The 25090-nt window shown below is 44.6% G+C and overlaps 1 protein-coding gene across 1 annotated transcript in view; it reads right to left on the bottom strand.

Moving 5' to 3' along the window:
- Positions 1–24755, bottom strand: part of TSHZ3 (teashirt zinc finger homeobox 3) — an 81730-nt gene extending 56975 nt beyond the window's left edge. The window contains exons 1-2 of the mRNA XM_083165493.1: positions 23361–24755; positions 21268–21421 (exon numbers count right to left, since the gene is read on the bottom strand). Of these exons, the coding sequence (XP_083021619.1) occupies positions 21268–21421; positions 23361–23531 (325 nt within the window). The 5' untranslated portion in view covers positions 23532–24755. The remainder of the gene's footprint in view (positions 1–21267; positions 21422–23360) is intronic.
- Between the last annotated feature and the right edge of the window lie 335 nt (positions 24756–25090).

Genomic DNA, 25090 nt, shown 5'->3' with positions numbered 1-25090 from the left:
GCCCCGCAGGCTGGGACTTGTGGTTCTCCAAGTCCCAGCTTGCGGGGGAGGCTTGCTGGGACTCATAGTTCACCAGTAAAAGACAATGGTTTTTATTCTATTTTTTACACAATACCATCAGCCCGGTGACCACCGCTCCAGGGTCACCGGGGACAGCACCAGGCTTCAGCCTGGTCAGGTAAGTCCTGGAGGGGGGGGACCCCTTTATTGGGGGGGTCCCCACTCCCCCAGGGCCCCTGGCCAGGCTGACTGGTCGGTAGGGTTAATGCTTTGGCCGCGGGAACTTATATCATAAGTGTCCCCCGGCTGTGGCATTACCCTGCTGGCTGGTTGTGCCTGGGGCTGGTTCTTAAAATACGGGGGACCCCTAGTCATTTTGTCCCCCGTATTTTGGGAACCAGCCCCGGACCTGGAGCCTGGGGCTGGTTGTAAAAAATCAGGGAACCCCTATTTGTCGGGTTTCCTGATTTTTTATTACCAGCCCCGGCTCCTTCAGCCTGGTGCTGGTTTCGGCAGTGGGGGGGGACCCCATGCCGTTTTTTTTTTTAACGGGTAAAGGGCTACCCCTTTCCCACTGCCGAAAAAACGGCTATTACACGTTAAAAACACTGCTTTTTACACGGGTAACAAAAACCGGTATTTGTTACCCGTGTAAAGCAACCTGGAGCTTTCCCACTGCAGCTCTAGCCGTTTAAAAAGGCTAAAAAAACGGCATTTACACGTGTAAAGCCTGCAGTGGGAAAGGGGTATTATATACAGAGGAACATCTAACACAGGGGACCCTCTAATATACAGGGGAACATCTAACACAGGGGACCCTCTAATATACAGGGGAACATCTAACACAGGGGACCCTCTAATATACAGGGGAACATCTAACACGAGGGACCCTCTAATATACAGGGGGAACATCTAACACAGGGGACCCTCTAATATACAGGGGAAACTCTAATACACAGGGGACCCTCTAATATACAGAGGAACATATAATACACAGGGGAATACAGGAGGCCCTCTAATATACAGGGGAACATCTAATACACAGGGTAATACAGGAGGCTCTCTAATATACAGAGGAACATCTAATACACAGGGGACCCTCTAATATACAGGGGAACATCTAATACACAGGGGACCCTCTAATATACAGAGGAACATCTAATACACAGGGTAATACAGGAGGCTCTCTAATATACAGAGGAACATCTAATACACAGGGGACCCTCTAATATACAGAGGAACATATAATACACAGGGTAATACAGGAGGCTCTCTAATATACAGGGGAACATCTAATACACAGGGTAATACAGGAGGCTCTCTAATATACAGGGAAGCATCTAATACACAGGGTAATACAGGAGGCTCTCTAATATACAGAGGAACATCTAATACACAGGGGACCCTCTAATATACAGGGGAACATCTAATACACAGGGGACCCTCTAATATACAGAGGAACATCTAATACAATCTCATACACAGGGGACCCTCTAATATACAAGGGAAACTCTAATACACAGAGTAATACAGGGGACCCTCTAATATTCAGAGGACCCTCTAATATACAGAGGACCCTCTAATATACAGAGGAACATCTAATACACAGGGGAATACAGGGAACCCTCTAATATACAAGGGAACATCTAATACACAGGGGAATACAGGAGATCCTCTAATATACAGATGAACATCTAATACACAGGGGAATACAGGGAACCCTCTAATATACAAGGGAACATCTAATACACAGGGTAATACAGGGGACCCTCTAATATACAGAGGAACATCTAATACACAGGGTAATACAGGGGACCCGCTAATATACAGAGGAACATCTAATACACAGGGGACCCTCTAATAAACAGGGGTACATCTAATATGCAGGGGAACATCTAATACACAGGGGAATAGAGGAGATCATCTAATATACAGAGGAACATCTAATACACAGGGGAATAAAGGGGCCCTCTACTATACAGGGGAACATCTAATACACAGGGGAATACAGGTGACCCTCTAATATACAGGGGAACATCTAATACACAGGGGAATACAGGAGATCCTCTAATATACAGAGGAACAACTAATACACAGGGGACCCTCTAATATACAGAGGAACATCTAATACACAGGGGAATACAGGGGACCCTCTAATATACAGAGGAACATCTAATACACAGGGGAATACAGGGGACCCTCTAATATACAGAGGGCCATCTAATACACAGGGGAATGAAGGGGACCCTCTAATATACAGGGGAACATCTAATACACAGGGGAATAAAGGGGCCCTCTAATATACAGGGGAACATCATATATATAGGGACATACAGGGAACCCTCTAATATACATGGGAACATCTAATATACAGGGACCCTCTAAGATAGATGAGCAGACAGGGAACCCCCTAATATACAGCGCACCACATACGGGGGATCCTCTAAGATAAAGGGGCTCTCTGCACAAAGCAGAATACAGAGAGGCTCGCCCAGAATCTAGAACTCCCTGGAAAAGGTTGAATCAAAGTTCTTTCAACTTTTATTTAATGGAATTCCGGAGTGGAGATAGAAATGCTGGGGGCGACTTATTGCAAAGTATGCAGGAGATTTGTGACAGGACGTTAAAACTTCATGTCAGGCCTTTCATGCAAACAATAAATATTACTTCTGCTCATAATCAGACTTTTCTCCAGCTTCGTCTTTGAATGTTGAACCTTTTTCAATTAATTAAAAACTATGCACTGCAGAGTGCATATTTTATCAGCTCTCAGCTGCTTAAGTGTCTAGAACAGACCAGGCAGTTTTTCTTTCTTCTATTTTTTTTTTCTAGGCAACCCAGAGTAAGTACTTGCAAGGGTCATATCTTTTTAATTATCTTTTCTCTCTTTGATTAATTATTCCGTCTGACAATAGCGGGTTTCTAATGCTATTCACCTGCCTCTGATGATTGACAACTTTTCTGTCTGATTCAAAGCAAACAGCTGCTGCCAGGAATGCCTAGCAACGGACTGTGATGGATGAGACCCCAAGATGGATGGATGTAATAAATCATGTCTTCGCCTATAAAACTGGGGGATAAGAACACAAGAGAACAAAAACAAAACAAGGTTTCTTCCCATGAGCCAACTCTGCACCCTCCCAATTACACCTGGAATGGACTTTGTCTCTTCAATGACAAAGTTTCTTCCTTGGAGGGGAATTGGCGCCAAGTCATTAGCGTTCTCTGTGATCCTGTAACAGGTACGTGAGGCTCCGCTCCCCCCAGCTGCTCTCGTCAAGTCACCTATAAATAGGTCAAGGGGTTATAATGAATAGGAGAAACGAACCACCATGTGCTTAAGGGGATTGGCCTTAGGGATTTGCTCGCTGCCACAATGCATCCCAATCTGTGCGCCGGATACAGCAATGATCTATTATATAAGTAAAGCCTTATATGTCTACAGGCAAGTTTTTAAGTCGTGTCTGAAAATGTGCCATGTCCCATCTTTATAACATTGAGGTCTTCCATTACCATCACAGGACCAGTGCCCATCTATCCAAAACTGAGGTCCTCCATTACCATCACAGGAGCAATGCCCATCTTTATAACACTGAGGTTCTCCATTATCATCATAGGACCAGTGCCCATCTATCCAACACTGAGGTCCTCCATTACCATCACAGGACCAGTGCCCATCTATCCAACACTGAGGTTCTCCATTACCATCACAGGACCAATGCCCATCTATCCAACACTGAGGTTCTCCATTACCATCACAGGACCAATGCCCATCTATCGAACACTGAGGTCCTCAGTTACCATCACAGGACCAATGTCCATCTTCATAACACTGAGGTCCTCCATTACCATCACAGGACCAATGCCCATCTTTATAACACTGAGGTCCTCCATTACCATCACAGGACCAATGCCCATCCTTATAACACTGAGGTCCTCCATTACCATCACAGGACCAGTGCCCATCTATCCAACACTGAGGACCTCCATTACCATCACAGGACCAGTGCCCATCTATCCAACACTGAGGTTCTCCATTACCATCACAGGACCAATGCCCATCTATCGAACACTGAGGTCCTCAGTTACCATCACAGGACCAATGTCCATCTTTATAACACTGAGGTCCTCCATTACCATCACAGGACCAGTGCCCATCTATCCAACACTGAGGACCTCCATTACAATCACAGGACCAGTGCCCATCTATCTAACACTGAGGTCCCCCATTACCATCAAAGGACCAGTGCCCATCTATCCAACACTGAGGTTCTCCATTATCATCACAGGACCAATGCCCATCTATCGAACACTGAGGTCCTCAGTTACCATCACAGGACCAATGTCCATCTTCATAACACTGAGGTACTCCATTACCATCACAGGACCAGTGCCCATCTATCCAACACTGAGGACCTCCATTACCATCACAGGACCAGTGCCCATCTATCCAACACTGAGGTCCCCCATTACCATCAAAGGACCAGTGCTCATCTATCCAACACTGAGGTTCTCCATTACCATCACAGGACCAATGCCAATCTATTGAACACTGAGGTTCTCAGTTACCATCACAGGACCAATGCCCATATTCATAACACTGAGTCCCTCCATTATCATCACAGGACCAATGCCCATCTTTATAACATGGAGGTCCTCCATTATAATCATAGGACCAGTGCCCATCTATCCAACACTGAGATCCACCATTACCATCACAGGACCAATGCCTATCTATCCAACACTGAGCCCCTCCATTATCACAGGACCAGTACCCATCTATCCAACACTGAGCACCTCCATTATGTTCAATGGACCAATGCCCATCTATTAAAGACTGAGGCCCTCTATTATCATTAATGAGCCAGTACCCATCTATCCAACACTGAAACCATACACTATCTTCACTAGATTAGTGCCCATATATCCAACATTCAACTCCAACATTATATTTACTGGGCAAGTGCCCATCTATCCAACATATAATTACTTCATTATCTTTACAGGGACAAAGCCAATCCATCCAACTCTAAACCCCTGTATTATTTTCCCTGGGCCAGTGCCATCTATCCAACACTTAATGCCTTCATTATATTTACAGGGCCTCGCCTATGCCAATCTATCCAACACTGAGATCCTCCATTACCATAACAGGACCAATGCCCATATATCCAACACTGAGTCCCTCCATTATCATCACAGGACCAGTGCCCATCTATCCAATACTGAGCCCCTCCATTATCATCACAGGACCAGTACCATCTATCCAACACTGAGGTCCTCCATTACCATCACAGGACCAGTGCCTATCTATCCAACACTGAGGTCCTCCATTACCATCACAGGACCAATGCCCATCTTTATAACACTGAGGTCCTCCATTACCATCACAGGACCAGTGCCCATATATCCAACACTGAGGACCTCTATTACAATCACAGGACCAGTGCCCATCTATCGAACACTGAGGTCTTCCATTACCATCACAGGACCCATGCCCATCTTCATAACACTGAGGTCCTCCATTATCATCACAGGACCAATGCCCATCTTCATAACACTGAGGTCCTCCATTATCATCACAGGACCAATGCCCATCTTTATAACACGGAGGTCCTCCATTATCATCATAGGACCAGTGCCCATCTATCCAACACAGATCTCCTCCGTTACCATCACTGGACCAATGCTCATCTATCCAACACTGAGCCCCTCCATTCTGATCACAGGACTAGTACCCATCTATCCAACACTGAGCACCTCCATTATGTTCAATGGACCAATGCCCATCTATTGAAGACTGAGGCCCTCTATTTTCATTAATGAGCCACGTGCGGTGAGGTAAATGGCTGAGGAGTCCCTGGCAAGTACCAGAGCCAGATTTGCACACAATATATGAGCCCTGGGGTACATGCTGGCATTATACATATGTGCAGCAGTATACATTGATGGAGATTAGATGAGTTTTGATGAGACATGTGCAGAAAAGGTATCCAGGTGAGGCACTGCCTCACCTGCCATAGACTTTTTACTCCAGAGTTTTGACTATAAAAATGATTAGAATAATAAAAATAAGATTTTTATATATATATATATATATATATATATATATATATTCTTTGTATTTGTTACATACTTTATAAATTCGAAACTCTGGCTTATACATTAGTATGAAAGGAAAGGCTGTGCCTCATCTGCCTCACCCCACCGTACGCCACTGGGCCTATGCCAATCTATCCAACACTGAACCCTCCACTGTCTTTAATGGGCCAATGTCCATCTGTAAAACACTAGACCCTTCCACTATCTTTACTGGCTGGTAAAACACAAATTGGAAATATCACGGGACAACTGCTTCCAACCAATCCTAGCCCCCAGGACAGTGTTGCTGTAGCCATAGGGTTAGGTGGTCTATATGCTGAATACAGTTGTGGTGCTAGTGAGCTTTGCCCCCAGATTAGGATGTGGTATGGATTACATTAACAACACTGTTAGTTCTCTGGAGTAACTAGGAGGGGATAAGGCAAATAGAACCACAATGTAATTCCAAGACCAATAAAGTAGATTGCAATAGCCCCAATTTCATCAGTAGATAATTCACTGCCCCTTGGCTGTAGGAATAGATCTGTATGGCTAGTGAAGACAAGTCAGCTGAGCAAATATGACAAACTCCATTCGTAAGATGCTTACCATCGAATGATTATTACACTGGTCGCCACTCTTTGTAAGCTCAGTGTAGCAAGGGACTCACTCGGCGGCTGCGACGAAATCAGCCTAATGAAGGCCAGAGCTGACGTCATCCACCCTCCCCTAGAACATTTGGGCATGCCTACATTTTCCTAGGCACGCCTATCATCCTTTCTGTCAAGCCTGCGTTTTTCTTAGCACTCCCACTAAACGGACGGTTACCACCCCAGACACCGGCTTCCTGTCAATCACCCTGCGATTAGCTGAGCCTGCACTTTATCGATAAAGGGCCGCTGTGCGCATTCAGTCTGAATCAGGCACACTGTACACACTCTGCCCAACATTCTATGAGACCATAAGCAAAATGAACCAAAATAACAACAGAATAATTCTACAATACTAACCCCAATATATGTCTGCGACTTGGGAAGTAATCTATGTGCTGCGGAGGAGAGGTAGAGGAGAACGCCGCGCTGCGCGTTTTGTTGCCTGACTGGCGGGCCATCACTCATCCCATTTACACAACGCTTGCTGGAGATCTGCAGCTGAATTTCACTGGTGTGCAAAGTGCCAGAAGATGTAATAATGTCTATTGTTATGTAATTATTTTACAGACACAGTGGAGACAGACAAGTAATGAAGTATGCGCTTTGTAGACAATATGTAAAAACAATGTTCTTTCTGCTAAAAAAAACAGCCTGAAACCTGCAACACATGTAAACGGTAGACAATGGCTGCCGAATACAGGGAACGTTTGAATGAAATGTAAGTTTAATATGTATCACGTAACGACCATGTGCGTGTGTTATTTTAAAGCGTGTTCTTACCCCAGAGACATCGTATAGACAGTACAATGTCACTTTTGGTACACAGATATGAAGATGTGGAAGGACACATTCATACACTTTACCAAACATATATTGTGGTGAAACAGGGTTAGTTTCACCAGATAGGGATGCTTTTCTCTGGTCACAACTGCCCTGTAAAGGGTTAAGGAGGACCCGTCCAGCCTCAGAGAGAGTGCTTTGCAACCAGGTAAGAAAACCTGGTTTACTGCAGAGCCAGGAATAGGTTTCTGAGGTGTGCTTGAGGGAGAGAAGGGTGGGCTCTCAAGCACACGGCTCCATTCCGGGTTTTCAGACCTTCACATTTTCAGCTGGGAAGTGGGCTGATTGCAGTTGAAGGGATTTAAACCTTGGTCAGTCTGCTGCTCATGGCGCTGATGCCAAAAAGCGGCCAGTTAGTAGGCCAAGTATTCTAGCGCCAGGGTCCTGGACTGACAGTATATGGAGGCACTGAGATACCATGCACACGAAGCGATGGGTGGAAGAGTATGTTTCTCATATGAATTTTTATTTTTGCTGTGAAATTGGTTTGACATACAATGTAAATAGGGTTGCTACACGGCAACAGAAGGTAATTTATACACCCCACCCCACCCCCCACCGCAGGGTAAATCTTTATAAAGTGCAGTCACAACCCCTCCCCATATATTGTTATTAAATATTGAAACACAGGACACGACAAACGCTTATTGAGGATAAAACACAGAAAAAATATATACCAGCAATAAACAAATAAAATAAATTAGTCCCCATTGTGAGTCTCACTCACCAGTCACCCTATGGACAAGCACAGTACAAAAAAAACTGCTTTGTTGGCTATAAGGAGGAATCCTTAGCAAAGAGGAGAAGAGGGTCCCTGTCCCTAATTTTTGCCAATACAGGTGGTGTCTGTACAAGCATTGTGATACCTGCTCACATTCAACTGCAGCTTAAGTGCCCTCTCCTCCTTAGTATATGACAAGGACGTCCCAATCCAGGTGATCTAATTACAGCTCTGCAAACAGACATTTCATTGTCAGCAAACAGTCACAGCTCCCGCAGAGTTCCCAGCTACAGTAACAAAGTGATCATTTCCACGTATTACCACCAAACGTGGCACGAAACTATCGTCAGAACATGGAATTCTGATATCAGCCATTTCTAGATGTGAAACGGGGTGAGGGTGGTACAGGTAGGCCGCAGGCCCCTGGGTCTGCATTAACACTGTATTAGCAGTATTCTCGTAAAACAACAGAGGAAGACCAAACTCATCCATCAAACTCTATAAAGATCGAGGCCTTTCCTCAGCCCCGGCTCGTCCACCTCTCAGGTTACCCCTTGTACACACAGCAAGTCTAAATAATATTCAAAATGATAAATTGGCACGGCCAGTCTGAAATCCATCATTCTTCTTTCCCGGAGCACATCCATCATCGGCCGTGTTCGGATAACGCGAGCTTACGGATTCATTTGCACAAGAACTGGGCGAGCCACCACCAGCTGAATATTGTCAAAAATTTATATATATATTTTTTTTTTTTAAAGGATGAAATAGTTAAAAACGCTTCAAAGAAAACTTTTAAGGAAAGTTTAAGGCCTGGATGGAGCCCACACTAAGAACAACGTAACGTCTTCAATCGCAGCATCAAATGCCACCCCACCTCCCTCCTCTTCTCGATCCGGCACACAACACTTCTGCCCTCCTACAAGCTGCAGCGCAGTTCCCGATACATTGTACTAAAGAGGAATGGACAGGAGGACGCAGGACGGCGCGCTTCTCTCCCTTGTTGTCTGGCAGGGGCCCATTTGATAAATGACACATGTCATGCTGTCAAGGGGAAAGAGTAGGTCAGTGATATATGGGCTCTGCCGAAACGGAAATCGACTGTTTGGCACGGCGACGCTTTTCTCCACCAGGATTCAGTCAGAAAATTAAATCTACAACATTTCAGGGCAGAGAACGACTCGTCCTTTATCCTTTCTGTGCCCTTCACATTTATACATAAAAGGAAACACAACCCCCCCCCCCCCCCCCCCAAAAGACGACTCGTGTCACTTGGCAAGAAGGATAGCCCGTTTCTCCAGCTCTTATTCGGAATGCGACTGAGACCTTTGGGTGGCGCATGACGCCGAGCAACATCGACCATTCAACTCTTCGCTTGCGAGCGCAAGAAACAACAACAACAGAAAAAGCCACGCACGTGAAAAAAAAAAAATCGACGTAAAAAAATAATTTGCATGTGCCAAATAATCATCCTGCGGCTCGAGATCTGCATAGTAAATTTTAAAAGGAAAAAAAAAAAAACCTTGTAAGACAGACATGAGCTGCCCCCTCCCCCTCCTTCTCTTTCATTAGCTCACTGGCAGGGTGGCACTTGTGAACCTCATTACCGAAAGAGGATTTATGAAGCTGAACCCAATGGCAGAGGAAAGGCATCTGTCAATAATTGTAGGGAGCTGCAGTCACAGCTTTGAAATCTCATTAAGTATGCACTTATCAGACATAAAGATCAAAAACATTACTCAACTCAGACAGAATCTTATGGAGGAACATTAATTAGCAACAGGCCTACAGTACAAGGGGGGAAAGAAAAAAATACAAAAAAAAAAAAGCGACTTCCTCTCACACCTGCCCAACCCACAAAACCCACTGCAACGCAACCCCCCCCCCCCCTCCACCGCCCACCCTCCCCTCCGACACAAAAAAATAATTCCCAGCATCTGAGACTGATCAAGTACATGAAACAAGAGGGAGAGAGAGAAAAAAATCCAGTTCAGACAGTCTTGGCGGTGAAAAGAGGAGAGGAAGGAGCTGTCATGGCTGAGAAGGATGTCAGTACTGGCCCTGATTACAAGGGCCTATACAGTTCCCATGCCTTTTTATCATCCCTGCCATCAGAAAAACAGTCTCCGTGTCACAGATGGATGACTGATGGCTGCCATTCTTCGGCAACGTCCGCCAGTCATCCGCGGTGCCCCTGCTGTGATTTAGCCCTCCAGCAACAGCCTTGACCCAGCAGGAACAGGAACTTTCTGGGCAAAGAGCCCAGACCCAAAAAAAAAAAAAAGAGCAGGAGATACAGAATATAATAGCGTACCCCATCTTGTTACTGTAGCAGAAATGATAATAGGTTACTTTGGGATAATCTGCTCAGCTGCAGGAGAGGCAGGATGTTTTCATAGACTGAATGGAAACAAGACACACACAGGTCTGGTATACCTAATGTATAGGGCCCAATTGGAGACTGCTATCAGGATATAAGGACATGTCACAATGTTAGCTCCGCTGGACAGAGTCCGCGCATTTCTGCTTCTCTATGGGAAGCGGATATGCTTTAGCAATTGGTGTGACGGCCTGTACTTTGTACAGTGCAGAATGGAGACCCTGGTACATGTAAATGTACAATAGGGCTATATATATATAAATATTGCCTATAAATGATTTCTATAGGTACCAATACTATCGCAAGCTTGGCACTTTGCACACAGGAGGGCAGGATGCATTTAGGTAAAAAGAGAAGGACGAGGCGCGTTGCAATCTATTACAGGATTTGGAGTTGTTGGATTGTGTACGGCTTCCAGTGCAAAGGTAACTGTAGGGATCATTTACTGACTCCGCAGCACTGCACTGAAAGCGAAAACCAATGAGCAATGATGTTATACCTGATCAGTGCAATGCAGGCAATGAAAGCAAGTCTCTGATTGGCTAATTCGGTTTCCTGCAAATCTTGCATTGTTAGTGATTGAGCCATCAGTGTGTGTATATATATATATATATATATATATATATATATACATATAAAACTATGTGTAGTTATAAAGTTGTTGCTTTAAGACTGTGGTATGGGAAGACACATTGATATTGTAAGCAGAGCTTGCGAGCAGGGCCCTCCTACCTCTATGTCTGTTTGTTACTACCCAGTTTGTTTTATCATTGTTTCCTATTGTAAAGCGCAAACGAATATGCTACGCTATATAAGAAACTGTTAATAATAAAATAAAATTGATATAATGCAATAAACAAAAGGAACAGTGACATATTGTGTAGATATTCTGTAGATAGGGTAAAACAGCGGGTATATGGCAGCATGTGTGTGCACGCCTATACAGGACATGTGCTTCCTTATGGAAATATAGTCTGAAACATACGGACGACAAATATGTTTCTCATGGGCCCATACGTATATCTGCAAAACAGAAACAGCCATGCTAGGAAGTGTCGGGGACATCTGCTCGGGTAGCGGGCTCCCAAATAAAGCAGCACGTAAGAGATAAAACTCGTCTGACGCTCTGTGCAGCAACCTGGCGCCAGTGCAGCAAGGAAGTGGTTAATAATGATACCAGTCTGAGCCCATAGGAGCCAATGGAGGCGCTTCCACCTACAGGCCAGAGACCTGCTTTCCAGTTATGCTGGGACAAAAAACAGATAGATAGACAGATAGATAGATAGATAGATAGATAGATAGATAGATAGATAGATAGATAGATAGATAGATAGATAGATAGATAGATAGATAGATAGATAGATATAGTAGATGATAGATAGATAGATAGATAGATAGATAGATAGATAGATAGATAGCCGACATGTTCAAAATGCCGACATCCATTATGCCTACATGGTTAATATGCAGGTACGGTCAAAATGACAACATTTGAACTGTCGACATGTCAAAAAAGTAATGACAGGGGTTTTCATGATTTTTATCTTTTAAACCAGCTTGTTCTTATAATAGTGTGCCGAGCGCAGCGAGTCATGCGAGGGGACGAGGTACACATATACAGTCTACATGTCGACCTATGTCAACATAGACACAATAAAATCAACTTTTTGACATGTAAATGTTGGCATTTTGACCGTCTCAGGAAATCATAGTGAATTGAGGTACAATTTCTTCCTCTTCATCGCATAGATGGTTCATTATCTGTCACTTTATGCAGTTTTCTATGACAGGTAATAAAATGTATAAAATGGCAAAAAAGATGGGGAGACATTGGTTTACAAGGGTGGAAAAGCACCCCACACAAACACACACACACACATACACCCACACAAAAAAAACATGCGCACACACACACACATAAACTCTTCTCCACATATTGAGGAAGTCAACTCCCTAGAAATGTTTTTTTTGCGGCCAATACTCAGATCTACAACGTGTCTGCGACACTTCTGCTTTTCTTACTTTACTTGTTAGTTGTCTTCTTACAGACTCTGTAATACTCGGATGGAGAACCCGCTCCACTGTGCGGCATGGTCGGCGCTGGGTGTGAGGGTGGAACGGGTGGAACTCAGCAGAGGCGCAATGAGGCAAATTTGACACTGAAAATTTCTGCAAATTCTACACACGACTTGGAGAAATATACTAAGATGGGAGTTCTATAGAAGGTGGGATGTTACTACGGGAAACCAATCACATTCTATCTATAACCATCTAGAACAGTGTTTTTCAACCACAGTGCCGTGGCACACTAGTGTGCCTTGAGCTGTTTTCAAGTGTGCCCCCAGATCTAGAGATGCCCAAACCAGTTTACAGCCACCATCAGTTCAACTTTTATTTACTGGTCTCTTCTTTTCATATAAAGGGCCAATGTATTTTATTTTTGTTACCTGTGGGACCAGTGTGATGTTTTTTTTATATGGGGGCCAATGTGTTTTGCCCTGTGGGGATCTCATAGTCTGGCTTGGCAATTTTTAAATCTTATTTAGTGTGCCGCAATGTAAAAAGGTTGAAAATCACTGGTCTAGAAGGCGCTAAATAAATAAGAAGAATTGGATTGGTTGCTGTGGGCAACATCCCATCTTCCATAGAATTCCCATCTTAGTGAATTTACTTCTCTGATTCCTTCAGCCCCCCTGCCAGTCCTGTCATAAGGGACACTTGTGTAGTATCCACTGCCCATGTGGCCAGGTACCACCTTAGCCCACCAAACCACGACGGAGACCACTTTATACCAAGACAAACGTGAGGGGAGAGTAAAACAAACAAAGATGTTTCGGCGCAGGTGAAAGTTTCATACATCTTACACACGTAGTGACGGGAAGTGAGAGATTCTCCCTCCGAGTCATCATTCCCGGTAACAAAAGGTTTCCGAGCTTGGGTCCAAAACGCCAATCACTGCGGCAAAATACAAATGTTGTTTCAAAAACAGCAACAACCCGGCAATTTTGTAATTCATCCTGCACAGAAAATGCTTATTTGGAGAATTACAAGAGGGTGGTTTGTGGTATATTTTTCCATATGGTTAAGAGCGCTGTCTGTGCCGTGTGTAGCACTGATGTGATTACTGCAATTACATCTTGCTGAATTAATTATAAAATATCACATCATTCGGTGGATTCGTCAGGCATTAGCGGAGATGGGAAATAAACATATAAAACACAACTTTACGGACTGTCTCAGGGCCTGAAAAAGAGGTGGGGGGGGGGGGGCTACAAAATGACATTTGATAAAGAAGCCAGCAATGCTGTGTCGGCAGAAAGGGGAGCGACGCAGTCACGTCGTACCTGCCACATACACACCCCAAACTGTTAGCTGCTGTCATGTCTGAATAATTAATTGAGCCCGTCTCATTAAAAGAAATGGGAAAGGGGGGGAGGAGGGGGGATATGAAGAATCGTATAAAAAATAAATATGTTCTTAAATAATGACCACGCTTTATTAATGGCCGTAGTTAATGGGAGGGGAGAGTTATACATCTTTACTTATGCAAAATAAATTCATCTTGCTTCATTAATATTCATCTATATTCAAATACAATTTAAAATGGAATCGAGCATTATGATAACCCCACAGCTAATTGTATTCATATTACAATTTACTAAGGGTATACAAGTGGTAAGAGGCTGGTGCAAGATTATTGTGGTGTTGTCGGTGACCTGGACAATGCAAACGCCAAGAGATCTCTTCCATTTTATTCCTTGCTATATTACTATATAATCTACCTATCTACCTACCTATCTACCTATCTATTTATGTATCAGTCCCTCTCTCTCTCTCACTGTGTCTATCTATCGAGCTCTCTGTCTGTCTGTCTCTCTCTCTCTCTCTCTCTGTCTGTCTATCTCTCTCTCTCTCTGTCTGTCTATCTCTCTCTTGCACTCTATGTCTGTCTATCTATCTCACTCACTCTATCTCTGTCTGTCTATCTCTCTCTCTCTCTGTCTATCTCTCTTTCTCGCTCTCTCTATGTCTGTTTATCTCTCTCTCACTCTATCTCTCTCTATCTTTGTCTGTCTCTCTATCGAGCTCTCTCTCTATGTCTGTTTATCTCTCTCTCACTCTATCTATCTCTGTCTGTCTATCTCTCTCTCCCGCTCTCTCTCTCTATGTCTGTCTATCTATCTATCTCTCACTCTATCTCTCTCTGTCTGTCTATCTATAAAGCTCTCTCTCTGTCTATCTCTCACTATATATATATCTGTCTATCTATCTCACTCTATCTCTCTCTGTTTGTCTATCTATTGAGCTCTCTCTCTCTCTTTCTCTCTATGTCTGTCTGCCCATCTAACTATCTCTCTGTCTATCTATCACTCTCTCTGTCTATCTCTATCTCTTACTGTCTATCTATCTATCTATCTATCTATCTATCTATCTATCTATCTATCTATCTATCTAATTATATCTATCTTTGGTGCTCTCTTTATCTGTCTGTCTGTCTGTCTGTATATATATGTGTGTGTGTGTGTATACATATATATATATATATATATATATATATTGCTCTCTGTCTATTTGTGTCTCTATCCTTCTATATATCTCTCTATCTGTCTGTCTGCCTATCTATCTATCTATCTATCTATCTATCTATCTATCTATCTATCTATCTATCTATCTATCTCTTCATGTCTCTCTCTCTGTCTGTCTATCTGTCTATGTATCTCTCTCTCTCTCTCTCTCTCTGTCTGTCTATATATATCTCTCTGTCTGTCTGTCTGTCTATCCATCCATCCACAGGTATTGCCATCTATGACTGATATCAGATACAAAGTTATGGGAGGGTCACACATTACGCTAATGTTATAACTTATAAAATGCTGAACGGGTGAAACGTGTTGTGATTGATACAGTTCTTACAGTATCTGGTAATATCCACCAAATACTGCTCAACCTGTCCCCCTTATTCCCAAACAGCTGCTGCGGGTGAAGGAAAAAAAACAGTCATAATTAATAACATGTGTCCTGACAGTATGAATTAATAATTTATAATTAAAGAACAAACAAGGAAAGTTACATTATTCTTCAAGAATCGCACTTTGAACCGGGGTGGGAAATATGACGGAGGGTTCTGCGGCCGGGTGTTTTGCCTGCTCCCTGTGCATCGTGATATTACATCTCCTATTAATTGTTTAGTAAGCAACACTGACTAATTTACTAATTATCTACTTAAATCCCTTAAATGGGAACAGTTAAGCATCGTTTAAGCAGCCAATTTACCGTGTTTCCACGTTGCTGGAGAGAAAAAAAATTCCTATTAAGGCAACAATAATATTTAAGAATAGGCAGCGAGAGCTCCTGGGTACCCTCTATATGCGCGCAATTTTTTTTTTAAATAAATAAATATATGCGACACAACGTTCTGTTTTGCATACTTCAGTTTTAGAATTTAAATTCCGTTTCATGGGTGATAATTAAAATCCTTTGAACTGCGTGGCACTGTGTGTTTTTTTCTAAATGTTGAAATCAAAGGGACATGAAAAGAATATATGTTGAATTGCTAATGCTTAAGGGGATGTCACACACACACATAAAAAAAAATAAAAAGGAAGCAAAAAACACAAAACTACTATTGTTTGGGGATGGGTGGTGGGGGGACGTGTCAAATTAATCTAATGAGTAACAGACAAAAAAAAAAACATGGAGAACTAGAATTAATCTGCCTGGGTAAAGGACATATAGATATTTAAATGCACGTATCATGGCACTTTATCATGCCCAGAGATATTATTCATGCTACCTCATTATATGCATGTGTCATGGAACTTTAAGTTGGTTTAATTAGAGATTGGTTATTAAACAAGTAAAAAATATGATATTGAGTGTTCTGCGCCTATTTTTATTGCACCGTCCCCTTGGGGTGGGTGTTCTAGGTGGCTATACCGTTTTAGCATTCCAACACTCATTCCGCCATCCAGGTCTACCTATTAATTAGGACAACGATAGATTGCAACCTTTTGCAAAAAAAGGATATTTGCGACACCTGGGGAATTTTTAACAGCTCCACCGGTGCAAAGGTGTAGCCCCGGGGTCGAGCAATACCGCGCCATCTACACGCGGGTTAATTGTGCGACGTTCGTGGCCTTTTTAGTGAAACGGCTGGTGTTTGAGAAGTCGACTTTCGCTGGTTCATGCAAAAGGTTAAACAGTAAGCTAATTATGGCGGCAAGGTACCGGATCCTACCAACGTGGCCTTTGTGATATGCAATAACGGTAATGTCCCAGCTACATCGAGTTCAAAATGATACGTCAGCCCCACCGTCCAAGCCAGCGTCTGCAGCACATTCCCATCCTGCGAACGGTACTAAGAGCGAGTGTATAATCCACCTTAACTCACCCTGGCTGCACTATATTCCCCATAACTGTATATAGCAGTCACAACTCATTCTAATCACTGTACACAACAATCTTAAGGAAAGAGAGGAGGAAGATGCGGACTTGTGAGCCAATTTAAGAAATAACTGCTGATACATCAGCTATTGACTGTTTTGCTCCTGCTCATGATAACGCTGAAGGCAAAAACAGGAAGATAAAATGACAACATCAACAAGCAATAAACTGCGTCGGGAAAATGCACTGAGGAACTAATTGACACCTGTCACGTTAATAGGAGAGGTGGCAGCTGATTGCAAAATTCACTGTTTTTTTTTTCTATTTTTCCCTGTCCAAGCTCAGTATATCATTGGAGCCTTTTTCGGAGTGCTTAAAATATTTCTACCCCCCACCCCTGTTTTTTTTACAGAAGAGCAGCAATGGGCAGACATCACTAATCGATCTGTCAGCTTGCTGCACCCCCCCCCCCCCCCCCCCCCACAAACACATGTGTGGCAAATAATACTGTAGCTGCTGCAAAGATCTAAGGGGACACTTAGTGACTTTAAGTCCAGAGTAAACTAGACTGCGACACAACTGCAAAATGTCTGCCAGTTGGAACCGTGCACCCCCACAGCACTCCCATCGTCCCTGTGGTCCTGGTCCCATTTTTCTAAATATCCAGGGTCTTATATTTGACAAATAGACAAATTACGGAATAAATACTTTGAAAGCTAAAAAAAAATGATATTTATTAACACGTTAAAATAATTTTTTAATTAAAAGAAAATAAGTACAAATTTGAGATCATGGACATGCGAACATATAGAAAACCACGGATGGTGCTATCATCGTGGTCTACCTATCGCTATTACTGACCTATTGCAAGATAGGAAGAATGTGAGTTTTTGAAATACGTCCCAGAAGGTTTCCTCTAACACTGTCACGCTAACCCAAATGATACAAACATGCACCGGCCACCACAAACTCACGGCGCATTCAATTATGAATCCACGGAATTTTTTTTTATCTTTTTTTCGTGGAGTAAACAGCAAGAAACAGAAACAAAATATGATTCCACTAAACAATAATCAGGGTCCTACACTGTATATACAGTGGGAGATAATATGGGCAATTGATTAACCCCCCCCCCCCTTACACACACACACGCACGCACACACTCCTATCTCAATAATGGGATAATAGAGTGAACTGTACGACTATGTTGCAGGTCTGCAAGGTTGGGGGGGGACTGCTGAACATCTCTTCCCTCGCAGGCCATTAAAGAGGCCTAATCCCTACCAAATGATTATCCAGGTACCAAAATCCATTTGTCACCTGCAGCAGAAGATTGAGTTAATGCACAAGTAAAGGCAAGCAGGACTGTGTAATATCAACTTGATTACATCAAACTAGCTGCAAACCTAATTCTGCTCAATGACACTGCGAGGAGCTTGTCATCTCCAATCATTAAAGCTGTCAGGAATCCATCAGGTTTACAGCTAATTAGGTGAACACTAATGAAGCTGGCAAAACAACTTTTCTTTTTTAACGGCTGAGTGGACCTTTCAGTTTGGGGAAAGAGAAGGAAGAAGAAGAAAAAATAAATAAAATAATGTACATTTTCCGGTTTTCGCAAAGGCTGCTAGGGAAATGGGCTTACAAGTGACCAACCGGTCCCAATCAATTCATCAGCACTTTTTGTAGGATAAAACCATCAACTCTACTCTAATAAGGCCATAGAAGGAGGACTGGGGGGGGGGGGGGGGGTGGTCCGACGCGTAAGGGGTACATTAATGAAAAAAAAACCTCACTCGTTTGCCATCATGTTCCAATCAACAGTATAGATGACCCCCCCCCTTCTCTTCCTGCCTAAACAAGTAACAATTCGGTCTTTCCCAGCCACATCCATTAGACACACAGGCACAAAAACCAGTCTATGAGGAACGTGAAGCACTCACTGCCAGCTTATGATTGACCATTAAGCTATTGATGAATGTGGCTGTCAGGAGAGAGACAATTAAATCAAATATGAAACAAAGTCGTTCTGACGGGTCATTTTGATAGAGTAAAACCATTCTCCCATCTCTCATTATTTGCGCAGTGAAGGTTTTGCTTTATGCTTTTAACTAAGCCCGATCATCCTTTTAATTAAAAATTATATCTTTTATTTTTTTTGTGCAAAAATGTTCCCAATTATTCTGCATATTGGGGGCGAAACAAAGCACGTGACAAAGCGCAGAGTGACTGGGTGCGTAAGATGGCGTTCTTCGCCAGCCTCCCCCCCCCCCCTCCTCTCCGTACTTGGGTTGCCCAGTCCAAAACGCTGCTCAGTTCCAGCACAACTTCCCCAGGAGTATGGAGGCAAACACTGCAACGTCCAGGCGTAGGACGAGGCAACGCAATTAGCTTCAAAGTGCACAAAAAGGAGAACAATAGTATTTATATATTTTTACAGCGAGGATATAGACACCGTATTATTTTACAGTTGACTTCGGCTGTATCTAAATGGTCATAAATTGTCCAAAATGGCCATTTCATTTCTTGCTGTACAAGCACCGGAGAGGCCAATATTTCTCTAACAGAGGAAAGTTATTTAGTGCTGTGCTCGGCTGAAACACACAGTGGGTTAAAGGAATACAACTTTACAGCCTAGCACACAGCTTGTACATGGGAATCTATATCTTTTACAGGATTGCCACATAACCTGCAGTCATTAAGCTGTGTGTGTGTGTGTGTGTGTGTATACACAATCCACGCACATATCTCTTATTATACGTACAACATATAGCCATATATTTGAACCTAGGTGCCAGTTAGGGTATATGAACTATAAGGGGAAAAGTGCTATCAATATTTTTAATAGCATTAACGCATAAAGTTAGTCGCCAGCAGTCCTGCATTCGCTATAACCTTGTACACACACCATACTACACAAGCGAAAACAATACAACGACTTCTTCTTCCATTCCATGTTATAAAAACAAATAAGCAGGACAAAAAAACCCCCAAAAGACGGCAACGAGGCCCCTTCTAATTACAACACTTTGATTAAAAAATATAAATAACGGCACGACAGCGGCCTGAGCCAGCAGCTGATAAACGACACGCAGTCGGCGTGCCAGAGCGTACAATGCCACAGATGCGGAAAGTCATCATCTGCACCCACATGGATCCTGCAATCCGCTCCGAACCATCCCTGGCAGGAAGTTACAGTTCACGGGTGACGTCACAGAGCACCAGTGTTACCATGGCGAGTGATTTATTGATGTTTATTGGCAATGAATAGATCAAAGACAGCCCAGTGACAGGCACTCAATCAGTCATCCCATGACGGATGGCAGCGGTCCACAGAACGAGAGAATCTTTTCCCACTTCACATGTCCTAACTGAACATTATTGCAAAATAATGTTTTTGGCTCCATTCCCCAACCCTCCTACCTTATACACCCCTCCTTCCTCTCCCTCTCACCCCCTATAGCCTCAGAACGAGGAGATTGCTAAATCCTAATAGGAGTTGACATTTGCAACAAGGGCTCAACGTTAATAACAGCCATCCCTGGGAAATAAATGTATGGAAGGCCGAATAAGGAGAGGGGAAGGGAAAGCAGGCAGGGTCAGGGCTGCTGACAAGAACCAGATCTCCTGTGCTGTATTCCCAACATCTCTACAGGAGTTGCAAACAGACATCATACAATAATAGTAATAATCCATAGAAAACTCCATCTTCTCCGCCATGAGCCCTTCTCCTAAGACCCATGCCCTCTGCACCCCCCCTCCACAAAATCCCTGGGTGAACTTTCCTTGCCCTCGTTACCCCACTAACCTTAAATGCAACCCACCCCAGGCACCTCCTCTACACGCACCAGCCCTGACCCCCTCTGTGCTGAGAAGTGATTCACAAAATGAGCAACCAGAGTGATAGAAGGGGGGTGGGGGGTCAGACCTACAGTGGATGGTTCAGGATAACCCCCATCTCCTCTCAACTTTCTCAGCAAAGACATGGTCTCCCCTCCATAACCAGCCCCCTACAGCAATGTACATTCCCAAGCAGATGAGCCCAGAAGGATGGCACAGGGCTGAGCCCATTGATTGCATGGAGGGTGAGGGATGGGAGGTAATGATGGAGGGAGAGTGGCACCGGGGGAGATTTGCAACAATGTTGCACAGTGCATAGGAAGGAAGGGAGGAAGGAAGGGAGGGAGGTAGCAATGCTCAGCCAGTACCTGCAGCCCTCCGCGGCGCTTGCTGCTTCCTCCTCGGCATGCTGCTGCTCTCTGTGCCTCGTCTCTGGCTGGGGAGGGGGCAGGAAGACTTCTGGTGGCCCCACAGGTCCTCTGGGCTGATGCACTTCTTAGAGGTCTCATGCACCGACAGCCCCTGCACACCGCAAGGAGAGAACACAGAGAATAGAGATCAGCTGCGTCTGCAGAGTGTGGCCCCCATGGAGGGGGGTGGGGGGGCAGCTGGGAGAGGGGGGCCCCCGGGGCACTCTCAGAGCATAGGGAGACACTGGGGGTGCTGCTGCTCCTGGTGCACAGTCTGCAACAGGCAGAGCTGACTGAGCGCGTCACTCCTCCAACTAGCACACACCGGGGCTGTCACTGTACTCCTTCCTGGGGGGAGCGCTGCTGGGACTGGCTGCACACACACACAGGGACGGGGCCTCGCACAAAGCAGGGACTGACTGCCGCTGGCTGGGAGCAGGCATCAGAGAGGGACTGTCAGGAGCAGGCACAGAAGAGGGACTGTCACCAGCTCACAGGGAGCATGCAGAAGAGATGGACTGTCACTGACTGTCTCACTAGGAGAGTGCACAGAAGAGGGACTGCTGCTGACTGACATCATGCACAAAAGAAGGACTGTCACTACATGTCTTACAAGGAGCATGCAGAAAATAGGGACTGTCACTAAGCATGCACAAAAGAGGGACTGTCGCTGTCTTACAAGGAGCATGCAGAAAATAGGGACTGTCACTAAGCATGCACAGAAGAGGGACTGTCGCCGAGTCTTACTGGGAGAGTGCAGAAAAGACGGACTGCTACTGGCTGTCTTGTAGGGAGCATGCCTAAACAAGGACTGTCACAAGGACTGTTACAAGAAGAATGCAGAAAAGAGGGACTATCACTGGCTGGCTTAGAAGCATAGGGACTGTGGCACTAGCATGTGATACTGCACAATATAGGGGTGACCACACTTTCAGACTCACTATAACAGCAGGGTAATATGTGTATGTGTATATACTGTATATATATAATGTGTGCACATGGCTGCCAGTGGATCTGCCCCAGGGTACAGGCTGCTACTCTAACACGCTGCATAAATATGGATTTGCAGACACAGTGGGTGCTGTGGGCTGCAGGGACTGTCTCTGGGTAAATATACACAGGAGGATATGACTTTTACACAGGCACTGACTGGAGCTGTCACTTTAACCGCTTGTAGCCCGAACTGCAGGGAGCAGACACACGGACTGTCACACTGACTCATATCTGTGCCAGTGTCTGGCACTCTGTAGTAAACATTAACTCCTTCTGTGCCAAATCTCACACACACACACACACACTGCATGGAAGCACAGCTACACACACAGAAACACACTGCTCCCCCAACTGTGATGTACCACAGCTGTGGCATTTAGTGTCTGCAGCTGCCATGTCTCCCAGCAATGCTGTGATGCCCCCTTTAATGCTCTGCCAGTCTGCTAACACTGGAAGACTGGAGAAGAAGCAGGGCCGATGTCTGGGCATTGGGCAGGCTGTCTATGCAGGGAGATATATGCAGCCACTGGCATGAGCTATGCCCACTGTATGCCAGGGCATAGTGACCAGGGACATTGCCATCTCCACTACCAGGGGGCCCCTGCCAACACAAATCTCAGCCTCCAAGCTCAGCAATACAGAACTTGGACCCTCTTATTTGCTGTATCCCACAATACATGACTAGGTGCTAGAGGCCCTATACTACTGTTTCTAATCGGTTGGACCCCCACTACAGTCCCCTTCACCCAGCCTGCCCCCTTCTGAACTACATCACACTCAGTGACCCCTGAGTACCCCCGACCCCTACCAGCTGGTGGGCCTGTGCATTCCTGAAGCCCACAACGACCCAGTGTGACCTCAGATTTGCAAACCCAGCTACTAAGCTAATGCATTAAATGTAACTGTACAATTATATTTGAGAAGGGGTCACATGGTATAAAACTTTCACTTTTTGGGGGGGGGACATAAGTGCAGTAGGTGGGTAACCAAGTCGTACCCCAGCCTGGGCAAAAGGGGCAATGCAGAGAAACACTTTTGGGAGGGACATATGTACTTACAATATATACGCTATTGTTCTTGGCCAACTGCTGCCAGTCGTAAGTTCCACGCACAGAGGTCAGCGCATGGTGGCCGCCGCCAGTGCGCACGTTCCTGCGTCCAAGTGCAAATGCTCCAGCCTGGCTCCAGGTGGCCCTTGCAGGTTCTCCTGAAGGTGCATCAAGTTGCATCAGTTTGCAACAAAAAAAAAACTAGGATGTTTGTTTGTTTATTTTTTTTCTCAGGATGTTTTCTTTTGTTTGTTTGTTATTTTATTTGAAAATGTTATCTCGTGTCCAGGATCACAGCAGCCTCTCCAACATCTGGATCCACCAGATCACTGTGCACCAGATCCTGCAACGCCCTGTGTGTGTGTCTCTCTCTCAGAGCTGATCACTTTGATGTCCAAGGATCAGATGACGCCCAGATGTTGCTGCTTGGAGAGCTCAGAGGGAGGAAGAAGAAGAGCTGGATTACTTGAATCCAAAGTTCACAAGAAGGGAACCCCAGGCAGAGAGACTGGAGATCAATGGACATTGAGGTCGATTACGCATTCCTGGCTGGAATCCTGCTTTCCCATCAAGAAGGAGGGATGGACCCTTTTCTTCTCAGTGCTCTCTGAGTGTAGCATTGCATGCTATGGCCCAGCACTTTCTTGGCTGCCAAACTGCACTTTCTGCTCCCCCCTTTGTGTGGCTGGAGAGATGTTTCATGGCAGATCCTGCTGAAGTCCCATTCGCAATGCCTTCTCCACTGTTACAGAGTCTCAGCAGCCAGACACCAGCAACATTGTGTCCTTTACTTTCAGTTTGCAGTCAGAGAGAGAGAGAGGAAAAAAAAAAAGAGAGGATGATCTTACAAGATCAAAAAATCTCCTACCGCCCCCATCCTTCAAGACCTGGGATATTTCCAAATGCTTTGGCAGATGCCTCTTTCTCACATCCTGTGTGCAGCAGCAGCAGCAGCAGAGGATCGCCTTCCCCAGCAACTTACAGGGATGTACTGGTGCACTTAGGACTTTGAAGTTTTTTTTTTTGTTTGTTTGTTTCTGTTGGTTTTTGTCTCTTCTTTGTAAAGCTTCTCCTTCTATATGGCTGCTAGATCTGACGCCAGAGATAATATTGCAGCATTTCCAAAAGGGGTGCTGCTGGGAATTTAAAAAAAAAAAAAGCAAAAAAAAAAAAAAATGATTACAATTCAAAAATAATAATATTGCTCAAGCAGTCGGCCAGGAGGATGGTGAGTTGGTGGTGGCCAGGTTATGCTGGGCGGGGAATTTGGGGGTGATGAGTGATCAGAGGTGCCTCTGCAGAGGGAATGCTCGCCACATCCAGTGTGTGTGTGTCTGTCAGGATTAGGTGATTTTCAAAGAATCGAGATTTTTGCAGCCTAACCTCCTCTCGCCTCCCTCCCTCACTGCCTCCCTCTCTCTCTCTCTCTCTCTCTCCCTCTATCGTTCTGTCTGCTGCCTTGGCATTGCTTACTTCTTAGATCCGCCCTAACATCTGTCCGTCTAACTATTGGCTCATCCATCAGTGTCATACTGCTGCACTTTGCAAGCACAACACACCACACATACATACATACACACACACACTCACACATACACATGCTGGTATGCAGTGGGGGGTCCCTGCACGATGCAGCCAAGGGGGGCTCTGAATGCACCCTGCAAATCCCAACACATATGCACATACACAGGCTGGTATGCAGTGGGGGGGTCCCTGCATGATGCAGCCGAGGGGGGCTC

This window comes from Crinia signifera, chromosome 11, assembly GCF_055691185.1.
Source record: "Crinia signifera chromosome 11, ASM5569118v1, whole genome shotgun sequence".
NCBI lineage: Eukaryota > Metazoa > Chordata > Amphibia > Anura > Myobatrachidae > Crinia > Crinia signifera.
The sequence above is the reverse complement of the archived record's forward strand: the minus strand, read 5'-3'. Positions and strand labels throughout refer to the sequence as shown.